This window comes from Bos taurus, chromosome 2 (assembly GCF_002263795.3).
Source record: "Bos taurus isolate L1 Dominette 01449 registration number 42190680 breed Hereford chromosome 2, ARS-UCD2.0, whole genome shotgun sequence".
In the NCBI taxonomy this organism is placed as follows: Eukaryota; Metazoa; Chordata; class Mammalia; order Artiodactyla; family Bovidae; genus Bos; species Bos taurus.
This window is the reverse complement of record NC_037329.1, coordinates 55,333,213-55,357,276: the sequence shown is the minus strand read 5'-3', so window position 1 is coordinate 55,357,276 and position 24,064 is coordinate 55,333,213. Positions and strand designations below refer to the sequence as shown.

The following is a 24,064-nucleotide window of genomic DNA, read 5'->3' as shown; positions in this document are numbered from 1 at the left end:
CTACAAAGGAAAGCATTTCTAAAAATTAATGCAGTGTTTGAATTAATATATTTCTTTATGTCTCTAGTAAGTAAAAAAGTCCTTAGAGACTTGATGTTAATTAGGTCCTAATTAACCCTTGAGAAAACATCTCTTCATTGAGTGTGACTCAAAATCAGGAGGAAGGCTGAAGGTGGGAAAATACACTCAATTCTCATGATATATTTTTGCCTACAATCAAACATCTTTTCTAAACACAAACCACATACATATGATAAAGCTGGTGTTCTTTCTATCTGATGATAGAGTTCAGGGCACTTTACCTGAACAAGCAGACAAACATGTTCCCAATTTTCTTTTCTCAAGGCAGAAATGTTTTGTTAAACCACTGACTCTGGAATCACAGTATCACTCAGTCATCTTGATCCTAGCATTCTATGTCATTGTGCAAGCCCACAGAAATAGAAGAAAATCCCTCTACTAAGGTAAATAACAGGTAGAGATCCAAATATACTTTCCCTTATTTCTAAGTCCACCATAGGTCATGCATTATTTAGGTATTTTAGAATACTTTATTTGGTTAAATTTAGAAATATTAAAAAGGCCAAAGTGGTACAATCAGTGCCCTACTGGCAAATTAAAAATAAAAAAATAAAATATCACCACTTGTGATAAAGATGTGAAACTTGAAACAGCTGGAAACTTGAATTAGAACAGGAAAAGATAGAAGTGTAAGCAACTATATCCCCTAAATTTCAATCTGAATTATATGGTACTTTTCCCAAGAATCAACATATATTTAATGCCATTTTATTTTTGTACTGATATTTTGTTTTTATTTGATCCCTTGTTTTACTATTAATATATATATATATATATATATATATATATATCCCTGTCTTCATTAAATCACAACTCTAGATTTTATTAGAGAACTCATTTATATTTTCATATGATCCATGTAATTGAAATATGTTTGAAAGATATTCAAATTTGCATAATCACCTCTGAGGAAGTATTTGGCAATGTGACGATTTTCAGTCTTTAAAGAAGCTTAGTCACACATGTCTATCTGGAATTTTGTTTTAAATGTAATAAAAAACTTGAATTAAAACTAAGGAGGACAGAATTAGGTTCTAGAAAATACAGTTTATTTCTGAAAAGAAAATTAAATTCTAACTTCTATTTCCTTGTAATTCACTAATTTACCTTCTATTAACATTATCTTTAAAACTATACAATCATAAAAAGGAAAACCTGTCATAGTCTTTAAATAAAAGGAAAATTTCTTCTTATTATTATACTTATGTTTATAACTGAAACTAAGAATCCACTGGCTTCTTATGTGACCCTGCTAGAGTTCAAGGCTAAGAAAGGAAATACTACCAAAGAAGAAAGACCTTTAACTTCTCAGTCTGAATTTGTCCACAGAGCCAGAGTAATTGGACATTACATTAGAAAGAAGGAAAAGACCTCGCAACATACTTGATCTACGCTTTCTCGACATCCTTTCTATTTTGAATTACCTTTCTAAACTAAGATTTACTCTTTTTCTAATGTATCTCTCCATCTCTGGTTTTGAGTCCAGGTTATTTCAGTCCAAATGTGGGAAAATGGCAGCCAGTAAGTTCTGTCAGGTCTCCAGACAAGTTGTGTTAAGCCTGTTCATTGCTCACCATGCAATGTTTAAAAAGCAGTAGCTAAGTTTGAACACTTAATGCACATAAATAAGTGGAGCTCCTCCTGAAAAACTGGAACTTTTGGTGACCAAGGACCTTTCCAAAATGGCATCAATTTAGTGAGTCTGTCCAGATACCAGATATGCATCTCCAGTTTTCTACAGTTCTTTCTACTCCTTATAGTTTTACTGACTCCAACATGAAGGACGGGTTGCTCTGACAGTTTCAGTAAACATATTGTCACATTCAACGTGCTAGAATATGAGTTAGAGACTTCTGATCCAGTGGGTTCTTTCTCTATTTCAAGTTGAAAACAGATTCACTTGACTGATAGCTTGATTCTGTTTCCACATCAGGATCCTTACCTTAATCCTCAACTTTTCCCTGTTTCTTTGTTTAACATTTTATCCCTGCTTCCCAAACCAATTAACTTTTTATAAGTTTTAAGATCTAGTTACACCCATCATGAGTATATAGGTAAACCCTTGACCACTGAAGAATGTAGACTTGTAAAAAGAAGGAAAATTATAGAAAGTTAATAGTATAACTTCATGGAAATAATATTAAGGGGACATTTTTCATGATACATTCTATTAAAATATTTGGTTGCAGGGGTTTTACTTCAAATAATCTTAGTATAAGTAACAGTTCAGAGGGAACATGTTTTTATGTATGGTATCAATCTACTGTGACAAAGACTTCTCATTTGTCCTTTGCCCAAAAGCACTCCTTGCTAGGAAATACATGATTGTTTAAGAGCCCAACTTCAAAGTCTAAATGTGTGTGTGTGTGTGTGTATGTGTTTTTACTTCTGATAGCATTTTTCAATAAAGCACAATAGTCACAGCTTTGAAATGCATATTGAATGTCTCTGGCAATTAAACTCATGCTTTCTCAATAACTGATAAAGCTGGGGTTGAAAGACAAGACAGGTTATACGTTCTCTTTGAACTTTCAATAAAACTATGAAAAATTCAGTATTTCAGTTGCATTTTTCTGCAAATGGACTCACCACGGCAGTGTACTCCTTCATCATATCCATCTAAACAGTCCAGGACGCCATTGCACAGTTGGGATAAATGAATACATTTGTTGGCACCAAGGCAAGCAATGTGATTCCAGGGGCACTTGGTTTCTACCTCCTCAGGACCTGGAAAAATTGTAGGAAGGAACACCGTGATTTGGGTTAGCTTAAGTTTTTCAACTCCAAAACTATCAAGCACAATAAATTGTTAGCATAAACTTATAAAACAAAACAATGAAAAATCCTACCAGAGACCAGTACTGATTATCAGAGACATCAAAATTAGCTTATGTATTTAAAAAATTAAATTTTAAAAGCTGCATAGGAAATAAAAGGTGCATTTTTGTCAAATAATGCATTAAAAACAATTATTTTTCAACCCATAAATAGGCATGAATTGAAAATCTAAGGGTTGATTTGACTTATTGTTCTATCTCTTATCCTTAGATAAGTGGGAAAGATACTTAAACCATGTAAGATACCTCAAATGTGAAATTCATATAATGGCAACTTGTTGGCAGGGCTCTTTTTAGAATTATATCAGGTAACATAAACAAAAAGGTTTCAGTGGAACTTAAATGAACTGTGTCCACCTTAGATTTATTTTATACTTTTAATCTTTATAAGTATGGAGAACAGCTAGCTTTATACTTCTATCTGGAGTCTTTTGTTTTTAAAAAAGTCTTAAAACTGAGTAACTATCAAGCAAAAGAATTTTCTAAAGAGCAGATGAACAGGGTGCATTCACTGAGTTCACCTACTGGTGGTAACTGCACTTTATATAGTCATCCCTTGCATTTTTAAAGATATACTTAACTCAGAACATCAAGATTTTTCTTCAAGCTCATCAATTACAAGTTTTTATCAAACATTCACACTGTATATTGCTATATCCAATTTCAGGTTGCTAAATTCCTATTTATACTTGTTTTATAGGCATCTTCCAAATTTCCCATAATGATTTTTAATTTTGCCAAGCTCTCTCAAACCCAAAGTACAGTCACACCACAGGACTGTAGTCATGTATTAATCTGACACTGATTATTGAAATAACCCAGATGTTTCACTCAAGACACACTTCTGATTTATAATCAGTTTTGTTAATATCTATGGGACATTATTTAATCAATTTAACATTAGTTTTCTCATCTGTAAATGGAACTGCCAGCTGAGTCTACCTGGGTTGCAAGGATCAATAGTCACTCATGGCAAAGCACTAAGCATTATGGGATGTAGGCCCAGAGGAGGAATTCCATATGTGTTAAACACGTAAATAAATGCAATGCAGTCGAGATTCTTGTAGAGGAGAATCTAGAGCCAGATTCTTGAGTCCAGTTTCTGGTTCTATTAGTTGAGTAACTTGGGTAAGTTATACTTTGTATTTTACCAGGTTGTTACAAGAAGTATATCAAAAGTTCTTAGTATTTTTCCTGGTAAGCACTAAATAAGTGATTGATATTAATGTAGTTAATAATGTTCTAAGAAGGTGAATTGCCTTTTAGTAAACACATCTTATAACTTTCTTTTCTATTTCAAGGCCCTAAAGAAAAAAAAAAAAAAACAGCTCAAAAATATGCTTTACGTTATTTCAGTTCAGTTCAGTCACTCAGTCATACCCGACTCTTTGCCACCCCTTGAATCGCAGCACGCCAGGCCTCCCTGTCCATCACCAACTTCTGGAGTTCACTCAAACTCATGTCCATCAGGTTGGTGATGCCATCCAGCCATCTCATCCTCTGTCGTCCCCTTCTCCTCCTGCCCCCAATCCCTCCCAGCATCAGAGTCTTTTCCAGTGAGTCAACTCTTCGCATGAGGTGGCCAAAGTACTGGAGTTTCAGCTTTAGCATCATTCCTTCCAGAGAACACCCAGGGCTGATCTCCTTTAGGATGACTGGTTGGATCTCCTTGCAGTCCAAGGGACTCTCAAGAGTCTTCTCCAACACCACAATTCAAAAACATCAATTCTTCAGTGCTCAGCCTTCTTCGTAGTCCAACTCTCACATCCATACATGACCACAGGAAAAACCATAGCCTTGATTAGACGGACCTTTGTTGGCAAAGTAATGTCTCTGCTTTTGAATATGCTATCTAGGTTGGTCATAACTTTCCTTCCAAGGAGTAAGCATCTTTTAATTTCATGGCTGCAATCATCATCTGCAGTGATTTTGGAGCCCCAAAAAATAAAGTCTGACACTGTTTCCGCTGTTTCCCCATCTATTTTCCATGAAGTGGTGGGACCGGATGCCATGATCTTCGTTTTCTGAATGTTGAGCTTTAAGCCAACTTTTTCACTCTCCTCTTTCACTTTCATCAAGAGACTTTATTTAGTGAGGCAGAATAATGACAATAATGAAAAGGCCAATCTAACATCTTCTAGGATGTGTAAAAATTGTTAGAATTGCAGAAGACCGTTATATACTAGCACTAGAAAACTAAGAAAAAAGAAACTAAACATACTATGTAAGCAAAAAAAAAAAAAAAAGAAAGAAAGCTGGAAAAAAGAAAGCTGGAGTTGCCAAAAGTAATATATGTTTTTTGAAATGCCTTATCAAATATGTATTCTAGATATATGTGATTTTTTCTGATGCTAAAACAGCTTTCAACCATTTGTGTTTGGCAGATGTAAACAAACTTTTCTGTTGTAGTTTCACTAGCTTAAATGTTACTACTAATGGATTCCCTGTATTCTTCATTTATATTATAAAATTACCACTATACAAGGGTATTACTTCTGTCAAATACAAATGTACAATTCATATTACTGAAACATGTCTCTGTAACTTGAGTATCAATATTTTAAAAATATACTTCTCCATACATATGTATATATGTATACACACAAATTTAAAAAATATATACATATTTAAATCCAAATTATAGGAACTAAAGCAAGTGAAACTCTTTTTACTGAGGGTTTCTACCTACTGAATCTTATATTTGAAGATTAATATAAATGCATTTTTAAAATAAAAATTTTAAATATAAATCATTTTTATAATTTATAAACTAATAAAATTTTGAAAAGCTATGACCAGTAGTCACAAGAAAGCTGCCTTTTTTTTAAATTAATAAGCTGATTCTTAAAATTTGAAAAAATGCATCCTTGCATAAATGTCAAAGTAGTGTTTGGGACAGTTATATTTAGATATCTGTAAAAATTTCAAAAATAACCCTACCAAAGAACACTTTATAAACCAGGAGACTAAAAATCTTGAGTTAGACACCAAAAATTACTAAGTAGCTCTAAAAAGCCAGATTTTTCTAAAAGCAACATGTTTGTTGACTCAAATACATGTGAGAGTTTTCAATTTTAAGATGGTCAGATAACTAATGAACATGACAGAAGGAGTGAAATGCATATCTGGTATCAAGATGAAAGGCTTAGCTATTTACAAATTTTTAGAAAATAAGAAAAATATCTGGGTTTCTCAAAAGGAATATATAGAACTATTAAATTCTTTCTACCAATAATGTAATGACAAAAATGAAATTTGTTTAGAAAAATGAAAGAGTTAATTGGTTTCTTCATTGATGGATTATAATTACTTTCCTCATCTTTGATATGCTCTTGTCTTGGTTCCCATCCATGCTCAGTAACTGATAAGACAGCTGCAAGATGGACTGCTGCTACTGCTGCTGCTGCTGCTAAGTCACTTCAGTCGTGTCCGACTCTGTGCGACCCCATAGACGGCAGCCCACCAGGCTCCCCTGTCCCTGGGATTCTCCAGGCAAGAACACTGGAGTGGGTTGCCATTTCCTTCTCCAGTGCATGAAAGTGAAAAGTGAAAGTGAAGTCGCTCAGTCGTGTCCGACTCCTAGCGACCCCATGGACTGCAGCCTACCAGGCTCCTCCATCCATAGGATTTTCCAGGCAAGAGTACTGGAGTGGGGTGCCTTTGCCTTCTCCGAAGATGGACTGCACTTTCATCAATTCTCCCCAAATTTTCATAACAAAACATATTAAGACAAAGAAAATTTGCAAATTATACTGAAGTAAAGAGCAGAAACTATTCACAGAATAATTATAGAGGTTGCCCCAGACCTTGACGATTACCCTCAAAATTGAGGGAATCAATATCTTAAACCTCTTTGACCAGCTCTGGTATACTTCAGTTGGAAAACTTCTAAAGCCAGAATGTTGTTGCTGTCTTTCTTGAAAACGTAGTAGAGATGGGGCAGTTTGAAAAATAGCAATGCTTGCCTCAAATTCTCAACTGAAACCAGGCAACATGGGTATACGGTGTAGGTGCTTTGGGGAATAATCTATCTTGATTCCCAATGAACATTAAGACGTAATGCTGTGTGTATCCCCTGAGGCTCCTTTAGTCAATCCTAAAATTAGAAAACTCACTCTGATCACTACTTCTCCCTGTATACCTGTGACAAGAAGCAGCATGGAAGCTGTATGGACTTCCCAGAATATGTCAATGTTACATTAAATAATTCATCTCATGAGGACTTTTGGCCACTCAGAACTTTTCACAACCAGCAATTATAATCTGGACATAGCAAAGAGGAGGGTCAGCGGCTATCAAATATACCCAGAATTATCTCTTTAATTACTAATTATGAAGATTGTGGGGGGATAAGAGAGAGGTGCTGTGATAACAGGGCAGCACATGAGAAATTTCAAAATAGTATAGACTCTTAAAATTTTAACAAGGATGGGAGTCCTGGTGAGAGAATCACTTCACTTGTCAGTAATTCACATTTAGAAAACATTCCTAGTCCCTCAAATCTAATTTTAGGTAACCAGAGCAATATAGCAGAATTTAAAATACAGTAATTAAATATAAGACAGAAAAACCCTATTATGAGTAGGATTTAAAATATACAACACAGAAGAATAGTATCTGTATCTTAAATTTTTATAAGCTTTACCCAACTAGCTGAAATAGCTTTCATTTTTTTTAACTGAACCTCATTTCACAAATAAGCCTTCTAGTATTAAGCAAGATAGCACAATTCATCTGCATGTTCTTAAATATTCAAATTATTTTCAAACATAAACATCTACTCTGTTCAGAAAAAAAGTGATAATGGAAGACATAAATCTCATCAAATGTCCTTTCTGACTAATAATTGAGATGGTGCATTTTATGAAGGAGTGGAGGTTTTTCTTTTATAATGACAGATATGGTTAAATATCTGCCCTTGTCACTACATCATCACATCTTAGCAGGATCTGTATCAATTCTTCCTCTAAAGTTTAATCTTTCCAGGCTTTTCTGGTGGCTCACACAGTAAAGAATCTGCCTGAATGCAGAAGACCTGGGTTCAACCCCTTTGTCGGGACGATCTCCTGGAGCAGAGAATGGCAACCCACTCCAGTATTTCTACCTGGAGAATTCTATGGACAGAGGAGCCCGGTGGGCTACCATCCATGGGATCACAAAGAGTCAGACACAACTGAGTGGCTAACACACACACACACCTTACACTATGTCACCTTACACTCTGGGAGTTTTGTCCTATCAATACTTGCTGTTTTGTTTAATGGTATTCCCTATCTCTATCTTTCCAATAGTCCTAACTTCTGTCTGCTATTCACTCAGTTTATTTTAAACCTACCCTCAAGAATAAATTTGCTTTTTCTGACTGAATGTTCCTTGAGGTGATATTTATGTATTTCAACTGTTAAACTGCACCTGCTGCATTCCCTCTCACTCCAGCCTCTGCTTCCAACCCTGCTGAGCTTCTCCCCAGGTCCTCCTGATGGTCACACTAACAGTAAAGCCAGAGGCATACAGCATCCTTCAAAAGCTGAGCAGACTTCTGCTCTCTTAGCCATACTTTCCTCCATTATTGTTCATGCACTGAAAACTCTTGTCACACTACTGTTATTTATACCATTCCATGAACATACTTAGATGCATTTCATAGATGCTCTTTTATAAACTTCTCTTTCTCTCCAGTAAAGGAATATTTAGTTCTCTTAACATTTAGTATACTGCCTGATACTGAATAAACAATGTTCAATATTCAGTTGGTGAATGAAGTTTCTAGCAACTGAACTTTCTTTAATATACTAGAAGTTACCTTTTTAAAATAATCAGTGCATTCTCAGAATTGATTTCACAAAACAAAACAAATTTCACCCAAAGACTTCTCTCAAGCTCTTGATATTTATAATTACTGACCACATGAAATCTAAACTCCTTGGCCTGATTTCATGTTCTAGTTGAAACTAAATTAGCATTATTCACAATTAACCACCATTACATTATATACAGTTATTTTCAGTACTTATACTCTATACAGTCGACTCATTGGAAAAGTCCCTGACACTGGGAAAGATTGAGGGCAGAAGGAGGAGGCATCAGAGGATGAGATGGCTGGATGGCATCACTGGTGCAGTGGACAAGAACTTGGGCAAACTCTGGGAGATGGTGAGGAACAGGGAGGGTGGGCATGCTGCAAGTCCATGGGGTCACAGAGTCGGATGCAACTGGACGAATGAATAACAACATACTCCATTGATTCTTTTTTATCATTCAACTCCCTAAAATACACCAAATTTTTCCCACCTATAAATTTTTTGGTATGTAGTATAATCATGTGAAAACCATCTCTTTTTCACCACCCAGTAAAATCCTTCAAGATCTGGCCTCTCTATCAAGTTTCTTCTGTGGGAAAAAAAAAAAAAGGAAATAGTGGAAAGGTTATGTGGTTTAGAGACAAAAACCTTGAATTAGAGTTTTTATCTGCCATGTATTAGTTGCCTTATTGCCAAATTCAGATTTAGATTGAAGAAAGTAGGGAAAACCACTAGACCATTCAAAGAAAGAAAGTGAAGTCGCTCAGTCGTGCCCAACTCTTTGTGACCCCATTGAGAGTAGCCTGCACCAAGCTCCTCTGTCCATGGGATTTTCAAGGCAAGAAGTACTGGAGTGGGTTGCCATTTCCTTCTCCAAGGAATCTTTCCAACCCAGGGTTCGAACCCAGTTCTCTCACATTGTAGACAGACACTTTACCGTCTGAGTCACCAGAAAGTCCATTCAGGTATGACCTAAATCAAATCCCTTACAATTATACAGTGGAAGTGAGAAATAGATTTAAGGGACTAGATCTGATAGACAAAGTGCCTGATGAACTATGGACTAAGGTTCCTGACATTGTACAGGAGACAGGGATCAAGACCATCCCCAAGAAAATGAAATGCAAAAAAGCAAAATGTCTGTCTGAAGAGCCCTTATAAATAGCCGTGAAAGAAGAGAAGCAAAAAGCACAGAAAGGATATAGCCATTTGAATGCAGAGTTGCAAAGAATAGCAAGGAGAGATAAGAAAGCCTTCCTCAGTGATCAATGCAAAAAATAGAGGAAAACAATAGAATGGGAAAGAACAGAGATCACTTCAAGAAAATTAGAGATACCAAGGGAACATTTCATGCAAAGATGGGCTCAATAAAAGATAGAAATGGTATGGACCTAACAAACAGAATATATTAAGTAGAGGTGGCAAGAATACACAGAAGAACTGTACAAAAAAGAACTTCACGACCCAGATAATCACGATGGTGTGATCACTCACCTAGAGCCAGACATTCTGGAATGTGAAGTCAAGTGGGCCTTAGAAAGCATCACTATGAACAAAGCTAGTGGAGGTGATGGAATTCCAGTTGAGCTCTTTCAAATCCTAAAAGATGATGCTGTGAAAGTGCTGCCCTCAATATGCCAGCAAATCTGGAAAACTCAGCAGTAGCCACAGGACTGAAAAAGGTCAGCTTTCATTTCAATTTTTAAGAAAGGCAATGCCAAAGAATTCTCAAATTACTGCACAATTGCACTCATCTCACATGCTAGTAAAGTAATGCTCAAAATTCTCCAAGCCAGGCTTCAACAGTACATGAACCATGAACTTGCAGATGTTCAAGCTGGTTATAAAAAAGGCAGAGGAACCAGAGATCAAATTGCCAACATCCGCTGGATTATCGAAAAAGCAAGAGAATTCCAGAAAAACATCTATTTCTGCTTTATTGACTATGCCAAAGCCTTTGACTGTGTGGATCACAATAAACTGTGGAAAATTCTGAAAGAGATGGGAGTACCAGGCCACCTGACCTGCCTCCTGAGAAATGTGTATGCAGGTCAGGAAGCAACAGTTAGAACTGTGCATGGAACAACAGACTGGTTCCAAATAGGAAAAGGAGTACGTCAAGGCTGCATGTTGTCACCCTGCTTGTTTAACTTCTATGCAGAGTATATCATGAGAAACGCTGGGCTGGATGAAGCACAAGCTGGAATCAAGTTTGCCAGGAGAAACACCAATAACCTCAGATATGCAGATGACACCACCCATATGGCAAAAAGTGATGAAGAGGCTCTTGCCTCTTGATAAAAGTGAAAGAGGAGAGTGAAAACGTTGGCTTAAAGCTCAACATTCAGAAAACTGAGATCATGGCATCCAGTCCTATCACCTCATGGGAAACAGATGGGGAAACAGTTGAAACAGTGTCAGACTTTATTTTTCTGGGCTCCAAAATCACTGCAGATGGTGACTGCAGCCATGAAATTAAAAGATGCTTACACCTTGGAAGGAAAATTATGATCAACCTAGACAGCATATTAAAAAGCAGAGACATTACTTGTCAACATAGGTCCATCTATTCAAGGCCATGGTTTTTCCAGTGGTCATGAATGGATGTGAGTGTTGGACTATAAAGAAAGCTGAGTGTCAAAGAATTTATGTTTTTGAACTGTGGTGTTGCAGAAGACTCTTGAGAGTCCCTTGGACTGCAAGGAGATCCAACCAGTCCATCCTAAAAGAGATCAGTGCTGAGTGTTCATTGGAAGTGTTCAACTGATGTTGAAGCTGAAACTCCAATACTTGGCCACCTGATGCAAAGAGCTGACTCATCTTAAAAGACCTTGATGCTGGGAAAGATTGAAGGTGGGAGGAGAAGGGGACAGCAGAGGATGAGATGGTTGGATGACATCACTGACTCAATGGACATGAGTTTAAGTAAACTCCAGCAGTTGGTGATGGACAGGGAGGCCTGGCATGCTACAGTTCATGGGGTCGCAAATAGTCAGACAAGACTGAGAGACTGAACTGAAATGAACTGAAGTAGTTAACCTCACTGAAAATTTTTTTTGCATTTGAAAAACATGAGTAATATTAGTGCCTATATCACATGATTTTCATAAGGATCGCATGATCATAATTTGAAGAATTATTTGAAACTCAAGTTCTATTAAAGTCTGCTGCTGTTGTTGCTGCTAAGTCGCTTCAGTCGTGTCCGGCTCTGTGCGACCCCATAGACGGCAGCCCACTAGGCTCCTCTGTCCCTGGGATTTTCCAGGCAAGAATATTGGAGTGGGGTGCCATTGCCTTCTCCAGTGCATGAAAGTGAAAAGTGAAAGTGAAGTCGCTCAGTTGTGTCCTACTCTCAGCGACCCCAGTCTAGTATTGATTAAAACACAAAACATAGAGGAACATAAGAATCATTTCTATTGATAGGCACCCTTACAATATTTGACCCTTGAATATTGAATCCTGTGAAGATATTCTATTTCTAAAAATTAAGACCCCATCACTTCTAAGACTTTGTGACAACTGCCTTAAATATGGAAGCTTTCAAACTACACTACAAACCTATGATAACCAAAAAAGTACATTACTGGCAGCAAAATAAAAAACAAGCAAACAAACAAAAAATCACCAATGGAATAGAATAGAGAGCCCAGAAATTAACCCACAACTCTATGGACAATCAATATATGACAAAGAGGCAAAAATATACACGAGATAAAGACAGCTTCTATGACAGTGTTAGGAAAAACTGGACAGTTACATACAGAAGAATCAGCCTAGTCTACTTTCTCACACCTTGCACACAAATAAATTAAAAATGGATCAAAGACCTAAATGTAAGGCCTGAAACCATAAAACTTCTAAAAGAAAACTTAGGCTGTATGCTCTCTCACATCAGCCTTTAGCAATATTTTTTTGAACATGTCCCCTCAAGCAAGGGGGAAAAGATAAACAAATGGACTACATCAACCTAAAACCTTTTGTATAGTGAAGGAAACTAACAACAAAACAGACCACCTACAAAATGGGAGGAAATATTTGCAAAATATATCTCCAATAAGGAATTAATATCCAAAATATAAAATGAGCTCATGCAACTAAACATCAGAAAAACAAACCATCTGGTTAAAAAATGGACAAAAGTTCTGAATAGACAGTTTTTCAAGGAAAACATACTGATGGTGAAAAGGCACATGAAGATGCTCAAGTTCAGTATTCAGAAAAATTCAAATCAAAACCACAGTACAGTGTTACCCCATACCTGTAAGAAGGACCAGAGCTTTAAAAAAAAAAAAAACAAAACTAACAAATGTTGGCAAAGATGTGGAGAAAAGAGAACCCTCACACATGGTACATATACAGTGGAATATTAGCCATAAAAAGGAATGAAATTATGCCATTTGAAGTCACATGGTTGGACCTACAGATTAAGTGAAGTAAATCAGAGAGAGAAAGACAAATGTCATGTTATCACTATACATGGAACCTAAAAAAAAATTATACAAATGAACTTAATTTACAAAATTGAAACAGACTCACTGACTGAAAACAAACTTATGGTTACCAAAGGGGAAACATGGCAGGGAGGGATAAATCAGGACGTTGAGATTAACAAATATACACTACTATATATAAAGGACCTACTGTATATATATATATGCTATGCTATGCTAAGTCACTTCAGTCGTGTCCGACTCTGTGTGACCCCATAGACAGCAGCCTACCAGGCTCCCCTGTCCCTGGGATTCTCCAGGCAAGAACACTGAAGTGGGTTGCCATTTCCTTCTCCAATGCATGACAGTGAAAAGTGAAAAGTGAAAGTGAAGTCGCTCAGTCATGTCTGACTCTTAGCGACCCCATGGACTGCAGCCCACCAGGCTCCTCCATCCATGGGATTTTCCAGGCAAGAGTACTGGAGTGGGGTGCCATTGCCTTCTCTGGTATATATATATAAGGACCTACTGTATAGTACAGAGAACTCTAATCAGTATATGTAGTGACATATAAGGGAAAAGAATCTGAAAAAGAATGGATATACGTATATGTAAAAATGAATCACTTTGTTGTATATCAGAAACTAACACAACACTGTAAATAAACTATAAAATACAATTTAGAATACAGGACTTTATACACTGTGATATTCACTTCATGATGTATGTAAATCAAATCATTTTGCTATATGCCTTAAATTCATACAGTGCTGGATGTCAATTATATATTAATAAAACCATGAAAATATAAGGAAATTAAAATATCTTTAAATTAACTTTCCTAGAATCTTTTTTAAAAAATTAGTGTCTTTAAGCAATATACAGAGATTTCTGGAATACTATTAATGTGATTGCAAATACTTAAACTTTTCTATCTCTATTAGATAAAAAACTTTTAAAAGAATGCATTTATATACAATTATATCCATTTTCCTGGAAATACTACAGACAATCGTCTTTTAAGGAGAAAAGGTGATTTTTATGCAATTAAGTGTATGGAAATAGCACATTATAACATCTATTATAATTTTCACAGCTGAGAAATCAAAATAGCTAACAGCAATATGGGATGCTTCTGGAAACTGTGGAGCATGTACTAAACCACATTATTTGCTTCATGTTATTTTGGGAAACAAGTACATAATGTGAAAGTATTTAATATCATATATCTGTTCAATATTAAGCATAATATCAGATTTCATGATGTCTTTACAGTTCTAATACAACTTTCCTAGAACTATATTTCATAAGATACTACTTTTATTTTCAGGGATAATTTATTTTTGTTTAAGAGCTACTTCCCCTGACAGACTGATATCCTAATTTAAATAGAAAGGATGAAAGAAATTTATAGTATTTCAAAGAAATAATATTTATAGTATTTTTAAAGAAAATTAAAATTGGATTTATGAGTTTCAACTTCTAAATAAAATAATATTAATTGATATAATTTGTTAAAGTAATCTTTATGATTAAAATCAAGGATACAGGAATATGAATAAGAACCTCTAAAGATACATGTGCACTCTCTCTACCAGTAACTCACTCAAGTTAAGTAATTTCTTTGTAAAAGGGGTTCCAGTAATGGCTTGTGTGTCTACATATTTCAAATGGATGTTGTGAAGATTCAAGAACTGGAAGAGATGTAAAGGTGATTGATTTTGTCCAGCTGCACTACCCCAAGCCATCTCTGACATCTGTCCTATTTTTAAAGGCCTTGGGGAAGGATATTTTGCAGCTTTGATAACTTCTAAGGTTTAAAAATCCTTTTTCTTTTGTCCTTACTCTTCAGAATTCTCAGTATATGAAAATTCCTTACATCTAATGTACACAGCTTTATTTATATATTTAATGTATGAAAAGCATGCCTGCTCACCTACTAAAGATTGTACAGTATTAAAGTAATTCTGCTACAACCAAAGATGCCACTGTGTCTGCTATTATGAGTATGAATAAACAGGTGGTTAGTTAAGATTCTTACTAAAAACTTCTGTATCATATCTGGAAAAACTGCTATATTAAGATAGAGAGCTCTGTATTTCTCTGTGTGTGTGCACTGCTAACTTTAGAATATATCAAACGAATTTTACTAATTTGACTGTCAACCCTTGAATCCAACAAATAAATATAGGTTAAGTCATAATATTCTCTTGCACTAGAACTGTGATCATTTAGAATACAGTCAAAATTGGTAAATGAAAATATTGTATGGACATAACCAAAGCATTGGTACCATTAATTACAGCTTTTGAAATAACTTTATCAGGCCAATGGACTGTCTTGCTTTATGACTTTCCACTTAAGGGCAAATAGATAAGAAAATAAATGAAAACACTGTTTTAAGAATGACTTTCATTGTAGCATTGCCATTTATTAAACCCAGTGCTAACAGGGGAAATTGCTTGGATGATTAAAAAGTTGTTGTCACTTAAGTATTTTAAATGCTCCTTTATTTCTTTCAATGTATCTATTCTTTATATGTTTTTTTTTTCTCTTTTTTCCTGATATTAGATCATTTTTTTAAATTTTTTTTTGATTTTCACTTTCATTCACTTATTTATTTATAAAATATGAGTAAATATAATCGGTTGATGTAATTACACTGTGAGTTGTGTTTTTTGCTGTTAACAAACATTACCTTAATGTTGAACCACCTTTTAATGTAGTCCCAATCAGTGGCTTACACCATCCCAGGTTAAAAACAGCTCCATTTTTTTCTGTAACTTTTTTTGTAGAAAAATGTAAACATACACCAAAATAGAGATAATAGTATAATCAACCTCAATCCTAATTAGGTCAATAATTATCAACTTCAACAAAATGTTGATAATTGTTGAAGTTGATAATTATTGACCTAATTAGGACTGCAGAATATTGTATTGGTTTTGCCATATAGCAACATGAATCCACCACAGGTATACAAGTGTTCCCCATCCTGAACCCTCCTCCCTCCCCATACCATCCCTCTGGGTCGTGCCAGTGCACTAGCCCCAAGCATCCAGTATTGTGCATCGAACCTGGACTGGTGATTCATTTCATGTATGGTATTATACATGTTTCAATGCCATTCTCCTAAATCATCCCACCCTCTCCCTCTCCCTCTCCCTCTATGCGAGACAGCAAAAGAGACACTGATGTATAGAACAGTCTTTTGGACTCTTTGTATGTTTTTGATTTTTGATCACCCCCACTCTCTGTCGAAAGGTCTAGAAATGTGCTTTTTCTTCCCTCCACCTCTGTTAAAATGCACTTCCATGTTTTTTTTTTTTTTTTTAATCTATTAGAGTCTTTCTCTTTGTTAGCCAACCTAAATACTAAGTGCTATTTCTTACAGGTAATATAGTTACATTTAAACAAGATTCTTACAGAAACAATAGATTAATTCCAAAGACTGGAATTTTAGGCTTTCTGTTAAAATGACAAAGGTAATTTTGTTTGAGAGAAAAGAGATACTTCTTCATTGATTGATACACATATCATATTTCTTGGCAGTTGTATTGATTTGTATTTGACTCTCAACTGAATGAATATGTATTTAATGAATGAATGAATATGTATCAATCAATGAATCACAAAGAAGATGCTTGTCTATCAATAGTTTGCAGAAGTTCTACTGAGTCCTCAAGAAGTAAAACACGTTCCAGTCATACCTTAAAACTTTTGAGAATAAAAGATTTACTGGATTTGCTGATAAGATAACCAAGGAAGCAGAAGATGAAATGTTCCATTTGGGAGTATCTTTCTTTCTGAAATACAGGTAGAAGATAAGTATTTCACCTTTAAAGCCAGTGCTTTTTCCTCTTGTTCTCTGGTGTCTACCTATTGTAAGCAGGTGACAGTTCCTGATGGCAGTTCTGAATTTCAGAGCAGTGTGGAAAGCCTACTCAATTTGAAACAGGGATGACTCCCTGGTAGAAAGCATGCTAAAAGACAGATGCCTACTGAAAAACAAAACAAACGAAAGTGCCAAAATCAGATAGTTCTACACACCCTCCAGAGGAAGGCGATCTTACTATGACAAAGGGACAGTGAGTGGGAACAGCCAACTGGCTCATCCACATGTCGGGACAGCTGAAAGCCTTTCAATCTTTCATTCCTCACATGTGTTATACATTGTTTCCGAGCCAACCTCTATGCACACTGAGGCATGGCTATTGTCACTCTTAACAGCAATTCCTTGCTTGTTTTTTTCTTAGAAATCTGTAAAGGAAGACTTTCTTCCTCTATAGACTAAGATAATAAAAGGTTAGATGCAAGTCCCCGGTTACAGTCTAAAAACCAAGGCAGGTTAATGTCAGGAGATAATAGAAGAAAAGATTTGGTGATATGTTGCCCAAATGATAATAGTCAAAGATCAAAGAATTCTAAATATATAAATCATTCAGAACTCTTGAAAGACATTAAGTTCTCCCCAAAACCAGTAAATAACAAAGCCAACATTTGTTGAGTAAATATATAAGACAACTAGTAAATGTGTCTCTATACTTTTGTTCAGATTAAGAACAATTAAGAACTATTTTGAGGATCTTTTTGGTAACAAGCATCATTTTTCATCCAATTAACTCTTCAGTATAATTCAAGTAACACAAAAACAGCTCCATGAAAACTGGAGAACAAGCTTTTTGATTTTACAGGGCTCCTTCAAGACATTAAATTATACATATTCACTTAAAAAGAAAACTATCTTTCTGATTTAGATAAAAGTTTGCTCCATGACCCCTGGTCAAACAACCCAGATTCACTGTGATATATGTAATAAAAAGTAGAAACATCTTTCCTAATTTCACTGGTACATTTATTAGAATAAAAGTTATTTAATAGGAGTTATTCACTCATTATTCCATTTGGGGGAAAACCTAATATTTAGTTACAAGGGATGGATAAGAGAAAAATAGACAAGGGAGAAGAGGAATAAACATGTCTTGAATTACTCTATCACATTTTGAAAAGAAATTCTTTGTTGTGCATGAAAATAAACAGTTGTTTGAGAGACCTGATTAGCATACAAATGGTTTTATAGTGAGAGAGACTGGTTACAGCATGTATAGCTAATAGTCTTTCATTAGAAGAACCATGTCGCATGACATGGTGATTTTTATATAAGCCAATTTATACTTGAGAGGAAGACAGAATGTTAAACAGCCCAATTTAAAAGCCATAGGATGGTACAGACATTCTTAATTAACAAGGTTGAATCATTGGTAGATACAGTGTGTTTTTCAGACCAAAAGTGAAATACTATTGATGAAAGATATTCTTTAAAATTTGATTTTTATGTCATTTAAAATTATGCTAACTCAATATAGGAGTCACTTTAAATGAAAATAAATTCCTTTACTGCATTCTCTGAAAGCAGCATTATATTATCGGATAACTGCTTTTTATTGAGTACTTTGTATGTTCCAGCTTCTGTAAACACAGAGGTAAGCACACAATGTCCATTATCTTATTAAATTCTTACAAGAATATCATGTGTTAGATATTATAGTTGCTAGTATACAAATGAGACTGAAGATTGAAGAGGATAAATACCTTCCTCAAGGTCACAGAGTAGAAATGCTATTCTTTGAATTCATGTCTCATATCTTCTAAAACCTGTTTCTTTACTATTATCTTAAATTGTGCAACAGTCTCAATCCCATGTAACACAGAAACAGATGAGGCATGACACCTAATTATGCCTTTCTATCTGTTTCTCCTTCTTTGTGATGAAGGATCTTAAAGAAAAGGGAAGAAAATCATATTATAAGGCTGTGAAGCTATGCCACATAAATACTTACACAGTTCTTACAGTCAGGGGTGATACCAAAATATTTAACAGCAGATGAAGTAGAGGCTACAGCTTCTACAAGAAGCCATAAGCAGGTAACTTGGGGGGAATCTTGGCCAGGTGACCAGGCCTGTTTGACTAGGGAGAGAGAGGTAGGGATGGGAAGACAATGGGGAGGAAGGATAGGCTGAGAGACAGGTGAATAGGCTGAGGTGTGCTAGGATAGCTGATTTCTTTGCCCACTTTGGCCTGAAGGAGCATGGTGTTATTTGAGGGGTCCCAAGAAGGCACCGAATAGCAGCTGTTTAGAATCAGAATAGAAGTATTCCAATATTTTATAAACCAGTACTGTTGTGCCATGCATACCCAACTAAATATCTGTTGTACTTAGAGGAATTTGTCTTGTCTGTCTCTTTAGTCATATCCAATTCTTTGCAATCCTAGGGACTGGAGCCCACCAGGTTCCTCTGCCCGCAGGATTCTCCAGGCAAAAATACTGGAGTCAGTTGCCATGCCTTCCTCCAGGGGATCTTTCTGACCCAGGGATCAAATCTTCATCTCTTATGTCTCCTGTATTGACAGGCAGGTTTTTATCACTTTTCTAACAAATTCTAACCATAAACACAATTCCGTATGATTGGCCTTGATGCTGCTAAGTCACTTCAGTCGTATCCGACTCTGTGAGACCCCATAGACGGCAGCCTACCAGGCTCCCCTGTCTCTGGGATTCTCCAGGCAAGAACACTGGAGTGGGTTGCCATTTCCTTCTCCAGTGCAGGAAAGTGAAAAGTGAAAGTGAAGTCGCTCAGTCATGTCCGACTCTTAGCAACCCCATGGACTACAGCCCACCAGGCTCCTCCATCCATGGGATTTTCCAGGCGAGAATACTGGAGTGGGGTGCCATTGCCTTCTCACTATGATTCATTAAATACAAAGTGGTTTTCAATGGTACATATTGCTAAGGTAAAGCTCAAGTCTTCTAAAAGATCAGCCTTCTAAACCATATCCCCAAACCCCGACTTTGAACCATTTGATCAGTCTTTCAACGTGTGCTTATTTCTGCTTTGGTGAAGCATCTTTGCATCTTTTTTTTTAATTTTTATTTTGATATAAATTTATTAATTTTAATTGGAGGCTAATTACTTTACAATATTGTATTGGTTTTGCCATACATCAACATGAATCTGCCACAGGTGTACACGTGTTCCCAATCCTGAACCCCCCTCCCTCCTCCCTCCCTGTACCATCCCTCTGGGTCGTCCCAGTGCAATGGCCCCAAGCAAGCAGTATCATGCATTGAACCTGGACTGGCCATTCATTTCTTACATGATATTAAACATGTTTCAATGCCATTCTCCCAAATCATCCCACCCTCTCCCTCTCCCAGAGTCCAAAAGACTATTCTATACATCTGTGTCTCTTTTGCTGTCTCGCACACAGGGTTATCGTTACCATCTTTCTAAATTCCATGTATATGTATTAGTATACTATATTGGTGCTTTTCTTTCTGGCTTACTTCACTCTATATAATAGGCTCCAGTTTCATCCATCTCATTAGAACTGATTCAAATGTATTCTTTTTAATGGCTGTGTAATACTCCATTGTGTATATGTACCACAGCTTTCTTATCCATTCGTCTGCTGATGGACATCTAGGTTGCTTCCATGTCCTGGCTATTATAACAGTGCTGCAATGAACATTGAGGTATACGTGTCTCTTTTGATTCTGGTTTCCTCCGTATGTATGCCCAGCAGTGGGATTGCTGGGTCATAAGGCAGTTCTATTTCCAGTTTTTTTAAGGAATCTCCATACTGTTCTCCATAGTGGCTGTACTAGTTTGCATTCCCACCAACAGTGTAAGAGGGTTCCCTTTTTTCCATCTTTTAGAACAAATCGATAGGCCACTTGTCAATTGCTGCCTCTCTCTGGTAAAGTCTAGCTACTTCTGCCACTCAGCTTCAAGGCCTGGTTAGTTTGGCAGGATGGAGTACTACAGGAAGGAGGCCAATATCACAAGTTCAAATACCATACGGAAAAATTATCTCTTTCCACTTTTCAGCCATAGGTTTTACCTTCTAACATCTGCTCCTCATACTCTCTTCTATCTATCATATTAATTTTTCTTCATGCTAGAGCTGACACAGTACAAGTCTATAGCTTTGAAGCAACACAAACCCCTAAAGGGAGAAATGGACACACTAAGGATTAAAATGCATGTTTAAAAAGATAGAGTCTTAGCCAGGCTTGAGTTTGAGTTCAACGTGCCAACACTAAATACTCAGCCAGATTCTCCCTGGGAAGCCCTGTAGGGGATAGCTGCAGAACCTTTTGGTGTTCTAACTGTTCTGTTTTGTTTCATTAAATAGCACCTTGGCTCTCCATAATTTCCTTATGGAAATCATCTTCTGGCAACATCTTTGTCTCCAAATTTTATAAAAACAACTACCCCTCTTACTGCATTCTGGAGGTGTAAGTTTATGCCCAGTGACAGGAGAATACAGAAAACAGTGTGACTGAATTTGAAACACAAACTAACACACATAATGGCAACTTCAGCAATACAGATCACCTTTGCAATGAGGCCATGCATGCTTAGTCACTGAGTCATGTCCAACTCTTTTGCACCCCCATGGATTATAGCCTACCAGGCTCCTCTGTCCATGGAATTCTCCAGGCAAGAACACTGGAGTGGGTTGCCATTCCCTCTTCCAGGGCATCTTCTTGACCCAGGGATCAAACCTGTGTTCCTAGATTCTTTATCACCAACACCACCTGGGAAGCCCCCATAATAGGTTACATCCCAACAAACCCATCTAAAGTTGAATATCGTTAAGTCAAAAATGCATTAATACATTTAACTTACCAAACATCCAAGCTTAGCCTGGCCTATCTTAAATGTGCTCAGAATACTTATATTCACACATGCTTAGTCACTCAGTTGTGATTGATGCTGCGACCCTGTGAACTACAGCCCACCAGTTCCTCTGTCCATGGGCTTTCCATACTGTCCTCCAGGGGATCTTCCCAATCCAGTGATCGAACCCAGGTATCCCACATTGCAGGTGGATTCTTTACCATCTGAGTCACTAGGGAAACCCAAGAATACTGGAGTGGGTAACCTATCTCTTTTCCAGGGGATCTTCCTAACCCAGGAATTGAACCAGCATCTCCTGCATTGCAGGCAGATTCTTCACCTGCTGAGCTATACAGATGGGTAAAATCAATTTCCAAAAAGATTATTTCATACTAATGTGTTGACTATCTCAGTAATGTACTGAAACTGTACTGAAAGTGAAAAACAGAATGGTTTTCTGGGTACAGAATAATTGTAAGTTGCTTACCCCTATGATCGGAGAAGGCAATGGCACCCCACTCCAGTACTCTTGCCTGGAAAATCCCATAGATGGAGGAACCTGGTAGGCTGCAGTCCATGGGGTCGCTAAGAGTCGGACATGACTGAGCAACTTCACTTTCACTTTTCACTTTCATGCATTGGAGAAGGAAATGGCAACCCACTCCAGTGTTCTTGCCTGGAGAATCCCAGAGACGGGGGAGCCTGGTGGCTGCCGTCTATGGGGTCGCACAGAGTCGGACAGGACTGAAGCGACTTAGCAGCAGCAGCAGTACCCCTATGATCACAGCATGCTGCCACTTCCCAGCATCAAAAGAAAGTATATACTTCTTATTACTAGCCCAGGGAAAGATTAACACTCATAGTATGTTTTCAGTTTCTACTCAAATGTGTATTGCTTTCTCATCATCATAAGTTTGAAAAAGCATGTTGAACCATCACAAATCAGGGACTATTTGTAATGTTAATGAAACCAATCTACTAAATGATACCTGAAAGATTTGAAAAAATGAATGAACTAGTGAGGTCTACTATTTGGATGGGCTTCCCAGGTGGCACTAGTGGTGAAGAACCCACATGCCAGTGTAGGAGAAATGAGACGCGGGTTTGATCCCTGGCTAAGGAAGATGCTCTGAAGTAGCAACCCACTCCAATGTTCTTGCCTGAATAATCCAATGGACAGAGGAGCCTAGAGGGCTACAGTCCATAGGGTGACAAACAGTTGGACATGATTGAAGCAACTTAGCACTCACATACAACACATGCACAAATACCACTGTATCAAGATTTTAGTGAGTCTCGTCTCCACCAAACCTTTTTGTTGCTGTTTTGGTTAGATATATTTTCAAAGAAAACCATTGATTCATTTTCTTTTAATCTGCCCTTTCTGACCTTCATACCCATGGTAATGGTCAATGGGACTTGACAGAAAGGAAAAGGACAGACAAGAGATCAACAGAAGTGTGAGCAATGGAGAATCAGGCATTGGGTAAGAGAGCAGAGATTTTATCTGACCCTAAATTTATAACATGACTTTTAAAGTTGGTCTTTTCTATAGACGTTTTAACAGAGACATACAAACGAAAATCTTTCAACAGCACTTCTGTTTCTTCACTTTTAAGTTTAATTCTTATTTTCTAAATCAGCTAAACATTTGTTGGTTCAATAACTTTACTACATGGACTCTGAAAGTCTGTCAAAGATAGGCTTTTTCAGACTTACACAGATACATAATAATTTAGTGAAATAGATAACAATATTCTATTAAAGCAAAACTATATATATGTATTATAAATATATAATATTTATTATAAATATATTTTATATATTTATATATAAATATATATACAAATTTTATATATATATATATATATACACACACACACACATGTATACATATATATATGGAGAAGGAAATGGCAACCCACTTCAGTATTCTTGCCTAGAGAATCCCACGGACATAGGAGCCTTGTGGGCTACAGTCCATGGGGTCACAGAGAGTCAGACATGACTTAGTGACTAAACAACAACATATATATATAAATATATAAATTTGAGAAAATATATAAATCCTTTACTATAGCATTTCCTATTGGTTTCACCTCTGTCCTCATTATGGTACTATCTGATGAAGTTGATTAATGATCACAATTAAGGTAAAAATAGTAAGATAGAAAGAGTAATCCATAGACTTTAAAGATGCTTCATTTACATGTAAAGTTGGAAAGGAAAT

General features: G+C 36.5%; 1 protein-coding gene across 1 annotated transcript in view; it reads right to left on the bottom strand.

The window, feature by feature from the left end:
* Positions 1-24,064, bottom strand: part of LOC132343034 (low-density lipoprotein receptor-related protein 1B-like) — a 1,281,806-nt gene that overhangs the window by 535,597 nt on the left and 722,145 nt on the right. The window contains exon 3 of the mRNA XM_059878471.1: positions 2,671-2,808. Within this exon, the coding sequence (XP_059734454.1) occupies positions 2,671-2,808 (138 nt within the window). The remainder of the gene's footprint in view (positions 1-2,670; positions 2,809-24,064) is intronic.